Genomic DNA, 9,146 nt, shown 5'->3' on the forward strand with positions numbered 1-9,146 from the left:
TTAACACATAAGGTAAAGTACTACACATGGTCGTTGTTTTAGTTCATCATAGTGGTGTTGATCATAGTGGTCCTCGCCGTTTAGGAAGTCGTGGAATGACCATGAGGTTGTTTCTCTCACGGAGGCGGTCTCCGCAGGGAGAGGGTCAGGCGTTATGTCCCGTCGACCATGCTCATCGGCTCTACGAGGCAGCGCGCTCCGTGTCGTGGGAAAACATCAACCTGCACGCAGGTTGGCTGCTGAACTCGAGCGGCGTGTCGGTGCCATCCGTGTCGTGGGAGGGGCGCGTAACATGCAGAGTCCGCGTTGGCGCAGGGCAGGCCGGTGACGCCGCCGGTCACCCCATCTTGCTGCCAGACACGCACGCCATCTCCCGCGGCACCGGCTGGCCTCCTGTGGCACCGTGGTCTTGTGGCTCGCTGGTCTTTATCAACCTCGGAAAGGAGGACTAGGCGCCAATGGCGCAATCCTAGTAGCTAGGGTTTTTCTTATTATATTTTATATTTTATGATTTAATTCACATTACGTAAATTATTTTTATTTATATAGCAAATTTTATTTATCAAATATATACCCAAACGGATAAGAATGGCCGGACAGCCGTTTGTGTGTCCAAAAAAAAGAAAAAAGAATCATTTTTAAGATTTTGTCTGAGAATTTGAGATATCCTAAATCAGAAGTTGGGTTTCGGCTCTCCCGCGTTTCTTTCCCGCTTTTACAACACTTCCCGCCATTCCCTTTTCGATGCCCCCATAAAGCCTGAAGAGAACCGCGCTCTCCAAATCCGCCACCATCGCTCACGCTTCCCTTCCCTCTCTCCCAGCCGCCACTCTCAAATCCAGAAGCTTCCCTCAAGAATGGCGTCGACCGCGGATCCGGAAGACGGTCTCACCGACTACGAGCGCCTTCGCCAGGAGAACATCCGCCGAAACGAGGCTATGCTTGCATCCGTCCGCCGCAAGGCCGACGAGCTCTCCGCCGCCATCCGGTCCGCCAAACCTAAACGAGGGCGTGGGCGTCCCACCGGCCCCAGACAGCCCGGTAAGACGCTCGACATCCCGGCCAGCTCCATCGTACTCCGCTCCGCCGGCCTCTCTCCCGCCTACCTCCTCCCGGAACCCCACGGCAGCGGCACCCACCTCTCATCCTCCCTTGCGTCCTCCATCCTCGGTGCTGCCAAGCCTCCCCCAGCGGGGGCCAAGACTCGTGCGGACGGTATCGATGCTGGGAAGGAGCTCGTGCTGAAACCCGCACACGTGAGGAGGGTGGTGACCACCAGTATACTTTCGATGCGGGTCCTTCCGCTCGTCGACCGGACCGTGGTGGCGGCGGGAGACAAATTGGGGAACATTGGGTTCTGGGACGTCGACGGTGTCTCGGAGGATCTGTATGGCGACGGTGCAGGTGTGCTGTTCCGGTATTTGCCACACAAGAGCCCTGTGGCGGCAATCGTGGTTCACCAGGCGGCACCACAGAAGGTGACGTTCTTCCGCTCTTGCGCTGACTTTTCCATTTGTGATTGAACTAGAATTTGATGTGACTGTGTGTTTCCTGATTGGGTGGATTGATATGCTTTAACTGAAGGCACATCGAGGATTTGATGCATAATAATACACGTACTACTTTTGATGCATAATAATACATGTACTATTGCTGTTCGCTAATATAAGTTCACTAAGGACACACAACTTTCCAATTAATTCATTGTCCCTACACCTTCTCTTGTTAATCAAATATATGTTTGTAATAAAGCGAGTAGCCTTTTATGATTTGGGTTATAGGTAGTCTTATGTCGTTATAATGATGCTGAGAATTGTAGTCATTATTATAAACTTGTCATGTATGTTGGTATTTGTAAATTCAAATGATTGATGTTTCTCGTTGTTGTATCTGTAAAACAAAGGACTGTAATTAGGTTAACTTGTACTTACTCCGTTTGGCTAATAGATACTAAGAGTTAATTGCCTGGGGTGTGGCGATGTCTACGTGAAGTGCGGGGATTTGTTCTAGTGTTTTTCTTCTTCAGTTCTTGCTTGTAACTCTGTAACCTTCTTCTCATGATTAATTCAACGAAGAGCAGCTCCAACTGTTTTTCAGTCAAAAAAAGGCTGGCATCACGGTTATTTTGGGTGGCCCCAACATATCTGTGAGTGGTGACAGGATAACATAGGGCAGTGGGGTGAAGATGGAAGATGGCTGGTCTAATCGCTGTGCTTATATCGATTTTGTCAGCCTTAAGCAGCCTATCATCTCTACTCTCTAGATTAGTTAATCTTTGTTGTTGCCGGTTTCTAGACTAGCCTTAAGAAATATTCATTCCTTCTGGTTACCGTTTTTTTTAAAAATTCTTTTATGTGGCTTTTTGTAAATGTAGGGGGTGGGTTTGAGTTCTTTCATCTGTATCTCCTTTGATGTGGAGTATGTTCTTTATAAAAGCTTCCAACATCTAAGAAGGCGATTGATAATTCTGGGACTCCTCTTCAGAGTAATCCCATTTTTTTCGAAAAAGGGCGTTTTATTACTCAAAAGTTTTGACGTAATACACCTGGCCTCTGCATAGGTGCATCTGGGTGCATCTGCTAATCATGTGTCGAAGTAGCTAATTTAGGTTAGATTTATCCTATTTCCGTTGAACAAATATTTATTTGATGTTGTATATTTTGCTGAACTCTCTGTATCAACTGTAATTCTAATTCATTACTTTACTTCCAGATTTACAGCTGTAGCTATCAGGGTGAAATTTGTCTTATGGACTTTGAGAAGGAGAGCTTTAATCTGGTCCATTTGTGGGAATCTCCTGTTCATTCACTTTGTCAAGCACCAAATCATGTCAGATGCCTGTATTTTGGTGATGAAAATGGTGTCTTGACCCTTTTCGATGAGCGCGTGGGTAAGGTGTCAACCACATGGGATGTGCATGATGCGAGAATCAACTCAATAGAGTTTCATCCGGGGAATGCACATATGCTTGCTACCAGTTCAAGGGATCGAACAGCATGTATATGGGATGTGAGAAGTATGAAAACGAAGGAGCCAGATAGTTTGAAGGTTTTCAAACTTGACGGACCTACTCAGTCAGCTTATTTCTCACCTAGTGGCTGCATGTTAGCAATAACAAGGTACTCTTTTTCTAACCATTTTCCTACCCTTCTTCAGCATGCTTTTTGACAGTACGTTCCCCCTCTTCGATTTGAGAATTGTTAAAGTATTCTGCATTATTACTGACATCTGGATGATAAATATGTTTTTCTGGATTATTTCATTTCAAATGACGTTTTTCTTATTGTATCCAGCTACAACATTCATGGCACTGTCCGAGTATTTAGCATGGATGACTTTGAAAAGTCGCACGAGCATAACCAGACAGGCACATTGCCTTCTGCATTCAGGTATGACATCTCGTCTCATCTATTCTTGTGATCTTGAATGAATGTTTGTTCATGTAATTGATTGAACAAGATTCATTGGTTGCAGGGTAATCTGGGGCTGGAATGACACCGACCTGTATGTTGGAAAGATGAGTAACTCAGTAGATATTATCTCAGTTGATGTCAATGACAGTGGCCTCTCGGCTCGGAATAACGCATGTCTTTGGAGTGAATATATGACATCCGTTCCATTCCAGTTATCTGCACACCCATATAAAGTTGGCCATCTTGCTTGTGCAAACTCCTGGGGCAAGGTGTTCCTTTGGACCAGTGCTTAAATAAAAAAGATCTCAAATGGCTAACTTGTGACCTGGTCCTGCCTCATGTCATGCTTGAATGAATATTTTTATTCTGATGGCTGTAACACCTAATCTTGCTGGATATCCAGCCGAAGAAATGTATCGTATTTCTATATATATCACTCCGTCCTTTTGATGTTTTGGTTGGTGGACCTGCTGAATGTTTGTGCTACGAGGAATAGATTCTCTTGACCCAAAAAGTTCTGATATAAAACCGTATTTGCAGTAATAATGCTATATATGTTGGTAGTACTTTACATACAAATATAAGTATTCCTGTATCAATAAGAGTTGCATCTTGGCTCAGAACGGGGCATGTCTTAGGAGTGAATACATGCCCATGACAGTTTTCTGCACACCCATATAAAGTTGGCCATATTGCTTGTTCAATATCCAATGGTGGCAAGGTGTTCCTTTGGACCAGAGCTTAAATCAAAAAGATCTCCAATGGCTGACTGTGCATTGCTCCTGGCTCTGTTTTCCTGCATGAAAAATTATTTTTTAATTTTCGTAGCTGTAATACCTAGTCTTTTTTTTTTTACTGAAACCGTTGGGGAATCCCCTACGGTATAATTTTCATTTATAAATCCCAAAAGGGAAGGAGACCACGACTATACAAGAGAATTACATGATATATGCAAAGCTCTCAGGGCAGACCTATGAAAAGAGACTGAACACTAAAAAGAGCTGAACCAATTTGAAAGAGGAAAGCTTTGTGCGTGGGTTTAACCATATAGATAACAAGAAAGTTGGGCGTTTTCCTTCAAAGATTTTGCCATTCCACCTTTTCCAAATCCCCCATAGTGCACACGTAGCAATTTCAAAAAACTTGGGTCCTTGGAAACTCCCTTTTGCTTCCTGAAAACATTTCAGTGACAATTGACTAGTAGTCCGTACAATACGAAAGCGATGCCACACATTAGAAGCAAAAGGACAATTAAGGAACAAGTGTTCTCTTGTCTCTCTGTGATTGGTGTTGCACATAGCACAATGCAGTCCAGAATTTAAATGCCAGTGTCGCCGATCCATCATATCTCTTGTATTCAAGTGGTCCATCAAGAAAAGCCAGACAAAAACTCTGTGTAAACCTTTGCTTTTCCACAGACTTTTGAAGACTGGTGAAGCATTCAGCCCAGCAAACATATAAATTTGTAATAACTTGCCAAGGAATCCCTGCAGCTCGACTAGAGCTTGATGAGAAATCGGAATGGCAAAGTTCTGAGCCAGCTGATGTAAGTTCACCTAGCCTTGCTGGATATCCAGCTGAAGAAATGTATAATACTCACTCCGTTCCATATTAGTTGTCACAACCAGCGCCAACTAATATGGAACGAAGGGAGTATTTAGTTAGCAGCAGCCTACACTATCTTTTTGCAAAACGGAATGGCTTGCATCTCTCTGAGTATGATATTGTAAATGAAAACGAAACCACTATTCATTTTTTGGAGCAATCCCTGCAACAACACGAGCACCTTCTCAACAACAAAGAAACACGGCTGACTTGCAGAAAAGGACGTTGCTTGTACATTGAAGACATCTCTGCTAACACCGTAAACTGATAGTAGCACCGCCAAATAACCACATGAGCTTCACTGCTTCAGGCCTATGTATCAGCACGGCACACAGTACACAGGAACATAAAGTTTCACGTGCAAGCTCGATATGGTTTGTGCATTAGTCGTTACATGATTTACAACAAAGACATCCAGTTGAATTTCTTAATTCCTTTTGGCTAACAATACAATACCCTGTACACCTCCCATTATTTAGCTGGACTAGGGCAGCCATACAACAAATCTTACCCTCTCACTATCAGACCAAACATAGGAGAGATGACTCGTGCTTTGCATTGTCAGAAGCTGATGAATGGAATGTGGAATATTAGTGTGGTCAAGAACATTCTAGTGATAACCCGCTAATCAAAAGAGAACCTTATAATGAGTTCTTGCTGCTGGTTGAAAATAGCTTCCAGAGGATCCGTGTAGGGCTGGAAACATGTCCCGACACTGTTTCAATAGGATTTTGGATATAACATCTGTTGACCATGCCTCCTATATTCTTTAGCGTTCCTGCAAAAGATAACACATAATGCATAAATAAACGAACATCAAGCTCCGAAAGACGGCGACAACACAAGGAAAACCTTACCATGATGATATTACGTCTGTATTTCAACAATCTTTGCCCCACGCTTCCTCTTGGTAGCTTTTGTCGCGTCACTGGTAACTTCAGTAGCCAGAAGTTTCTGAGCAGGTAGCTGGCCAATGAAAAGAACAGTCTGCGCCCAACCAGCATACTCCCCAAATTTAGCTACAAATGCATCGGCCACAACAATACTCAGCTTTGGGGTCAGGCTCTTGCCAGCTAGCTCAGGTAACAGATATTGTGTGGCAACCTGTATTAGATCCACATGGTTAGGGTTTAAGGCTCAACAGAATAGGCTTTTAGATCATATAAAGATATATGCAGCCATGCAGGGAGTCCTCCTCAGTCTTCTACTTCCCAAGGTTCCAATGTATGAATGATACCACACAGATTGTGCTCATTTTGAACAGAAACATTCATGTGTACAAATTTCAGTGGCGATTGGTCACTTTACTAATTTCAAAGGATGAAAGCTCCATTTCTGAACAACACAATAATCTGAAGCGCATTACCCCCATGATCCAAAAGGTCATAATTCATCTAACAAACAGAAAAGAACTATCATAACTAAAATGGTAAAACCAGCCCATCGAAACTAAAACTTGTTATAACAGACAGCGAATAAAACGGTGGGAAGGCACACACGATTAAGCTGTTATACAGCATGGACACAAGAAAGGCTAATCACATATAGTATACCTTCCAGACATGTGTATCAACAGGTATAGCCTGATTCTTGTCAAGGGAGAAGAGAGCAATGCAGGCTGCAACTTTTGGGCCAACACCAGGCAGGGTGCAAAGACCCTCAATCACCTCAGGAAGTTCCCTGTCACGCAGTAAGGCAAGCCATTTCGCACCTCCACCAGGCTTGGCTATCAATTCTTTAGCAGTGCCAACAATGTACTTTGCCCTGCTCATTTATTAGCACAAAACATTCATTTACTTAAAGCAGCACTGTCAGCGTGCAGAGGGTAGCATAAACTGCAATGACAAGAAGATACAGAGGCAAGAACTGACCTGTACCCAAACCCGGCGTCCCGAAGCTCCTGCTCCGATACCTGCGCGAGGCGCTCGATGGTGGGGAACCGGTGGAACACGAACCCGCCGACCTCGCCAAGCCGCTCCCCGTATCCGGCCAGCGTCCAGACCATCTTGTGGATCCTTGCGATGTTGTTGTTGGAGGAGCAGAGGAACTGGAACAGGCACTGGACGGGGTCCTGCCGGAGCACCCGGGCGCCGCCGCCGCCGAGGCGCGCGGCGACCTCGGCGAAGCGCGCGTCGGCGGCGGCGAACTGGCGCCAGAGGTCGGCGAGCGGGACGGCGGCGTTCAGGTAGTCGCATAGCGCGGCGCGGGCGGCGGGTACGGAGGAGGAGGAGGGCGTGGCGGCGGGGTCGGCGTTGTGGAGGAGGAAGGCGAGGCGGCCGTCGGGGAGGTGGGAGAGGGAGACGAGGTGCGGGCCCACGGCGCCGGTGAACCTGAGCGGGGAGAGGGAGGTGCGGCGCCAGAGGAAGGTCTGGCCGGTGGGGAGGGTGAGGGGGAGCGAGAGGTCGGCGGCGGAAAGGGGGAGGGGGTGCCACTCCTCGTCGTCGGCGAGGGGGAGGGGGAGGCGGCGGCGGGCGGGGGGAGGGTGCGGCGGAGGGGTTCCGGGTTTTGGGGTTTCTGCGAGTTTTGCCGGAGGTGGGGTGGAGGAGAGGAGTGGAGGGGGAGGTGGCATCGGCGGTGCGACGAGGCGACGGTGGTGAGGGGGCTTCGCGGTCGCGGCGGCGGCGGCGAGGCGAGGGGAGAGTGGAAGACGCATCGTGCGGACCCGTAAACTCAGCGCGAAGGCGGAATCGAGAGACCGCACATCCCCTCCTCGGCTGAAAGTGCCGTTTGTTGCATCATGTGGCTGACCGTAGCGGCAGCTTTGCCCAACGGTCACCACGCACGCGCGCGCGCGCGCACACACGGACAGTGCTTCGGTGACTTTGCCACCTCCCAAAGTCAGTGACTTTGAGTCACTTACAAATGGGGTCAAGTGGGACCTAAATAATGAAGGGACCACATGTCAGTCCCTCAAGGGCAAAGTCACCCTGACAAAGTCACCGAAGCTCAATCCCACACACACACGGCTCCCCCGGACCGTGTTTCTCTTCCTCGCATGGCGCGGCGGCGGGGCAAGCTACTGGGCTTCGCAGACAGGGCTGCACAGGTGTCTGTGCCTATGTGGCTTTGGCTTCCTAGAAGGCTTCATCGAGCGCCGTGGCGGCAGCCGCTTAGAGCATCTTCACGGCGGATCTCACAGGACGCGTTTGGTAGGCTGGGCCCGATTCGTGCTGGCGCAGCGGTGCAATCATATTTGCGCGTCTGAACGAGCCCAAATTAGCCTATAATTTCGTAGGTCGGGCTGCATCGGTTGGGGCAAAAAGATTTTCTGTTTGTTTGCCTGCAGCCAAGTCTAAATCTCGATGGAGATGAGATTAGGCCTGCTTGGTACCATCCAGTCATGCCTAAGGTTACCTCTTCTCTACAACGGGTAGCCTTACCATGCTCTCACCTCCCATCACACATAAATCACAGTTCATGATAGTTGCAAACTTACGAAACATAGCAGTTCACGAAATCAGCCATAGCTACTACGAATGGTACTTCATAACACGATGCTCCCTAACTACTACGAATTGCAGTTTATCATAACGGGGTCGTCAACATGCGGGGATCGAAAGGGGTTCGAGAAACAGGGGATCATAGGGGGTTCTTCTTCAGTTCTTCTTCACTTCTTCTCAGATGGTGGTGTTGCCTCTGGCTTCCCACGTTGCATTTGCTCACTCTTGCCTCTTCACCTTTCACGGATCATTGTCGCTTGCGTCCACGCCATGGTCGGTCTCTACTTCATCAAAAGTAACAACCTCTTCGAAGAACTCATCCGCACCCCCAACCTAGGATCCAGTTGTGAAGAATGCAGTAAGCAAGGACCAGCTTTACCTGAGTGGCAAACGTGTGGAACGGTTTCTGGTCAAGGAACTTGAACCTGTTCTTCAATGCAGCAAAGACCATCTCAATGGTGACTCTAAGGCTTGAGTGCCTCAGATTGAACAACTCTCTCGCATTCAGCGGTCGGTGCTTCGCAGAGAACTCGTTGAGGTGGTACCTTGTTTTCCTGAAGAGAGGTAGAATTCCAGGTCGGCATGTATATCCAGCATCTCCAAGGTAGAACTTACCCTCAGGGATTTGCAACCCATCAGACCTTGACAAGCTGTCGACCAGGATGCTTGCATCATGAGCTGAACCCTC

At 47.6% G+C, this 9,146-nt stretch overlaps 2 protein-coding genes across 2 annotated transcripts; one reads left to right on the forward strand and one right to left on the reverse strand.

Annotated features, from left to right (window-relative positions):
• The first annotated feature begins 729 nt into the window (after positions 1 to 729).
• On the forward strand, positions 730 to 3,837 carry LOC127334517 (uncharacterized). The gene is made up of 4 exons (XM_051360993.2): positions 730 to 1,478; positions 2,713 to 3,119; positions 3,294 to 3,389; positions 3,475 to 3,837. Exons 1-4 carry the CDS (start codon positions 858 to 860, stop codon positions 3,704 to 3,706), a joined length of 1,356 nt encoding a protein of 451 aa, XP_051216953.1. The 5' UTR covers positions 730 to 857; the 3' UTR covers positions 3,707 to 3,837.
• Positions 3,838 to 5,416: 1,579 nt separating this feature from the next.
• On the reverse strand, positions 5,417 to 7,741 carry LOC127334516 (N-glycosylase/DNA lyase OGG1). The gene is made up of 4 exons (XM_051360990.2): positions 6,890 to 7,741; positions 6,572 to 6,782; positions 5,876 to 6,122; positions 5,417 to 5,796 (listed from the first exon to the last, which is right to left on the reverse strand). The coding sequence occupies exons 1-3, from the start codon at positions 7,669 to 7,671 to the stop codon at positions 5,886 to 5,888; spliced, it is 1,230 nt and encodes a 409-aa protein (XP_051216950.1). The 5' UTR covers positions 7,672 to 7,741; the 3' UTR covers positions 5,417 to 5,796; positions 5,876 to 5,885.
• Positions 7,742 to 9,146: the final 1,405 nt, after the last annotated feature.

The sequence above is a fragment of the Lolium perenne genome, chromosome 6 (genome assembly GCF_019359855.2).
Source record: "Lolium perenne isolate Kyuss_39 chromosome 6, Kyuss_2.0, whole genome shotgun sequence".
NCBI classification, from domain to species: domain Eukaryota; kingdom Viridiplantae; phylum Streptophyta; class Magnoliopsida; order Poales; family Poaceae; genus Lolium; species Lolium perenne.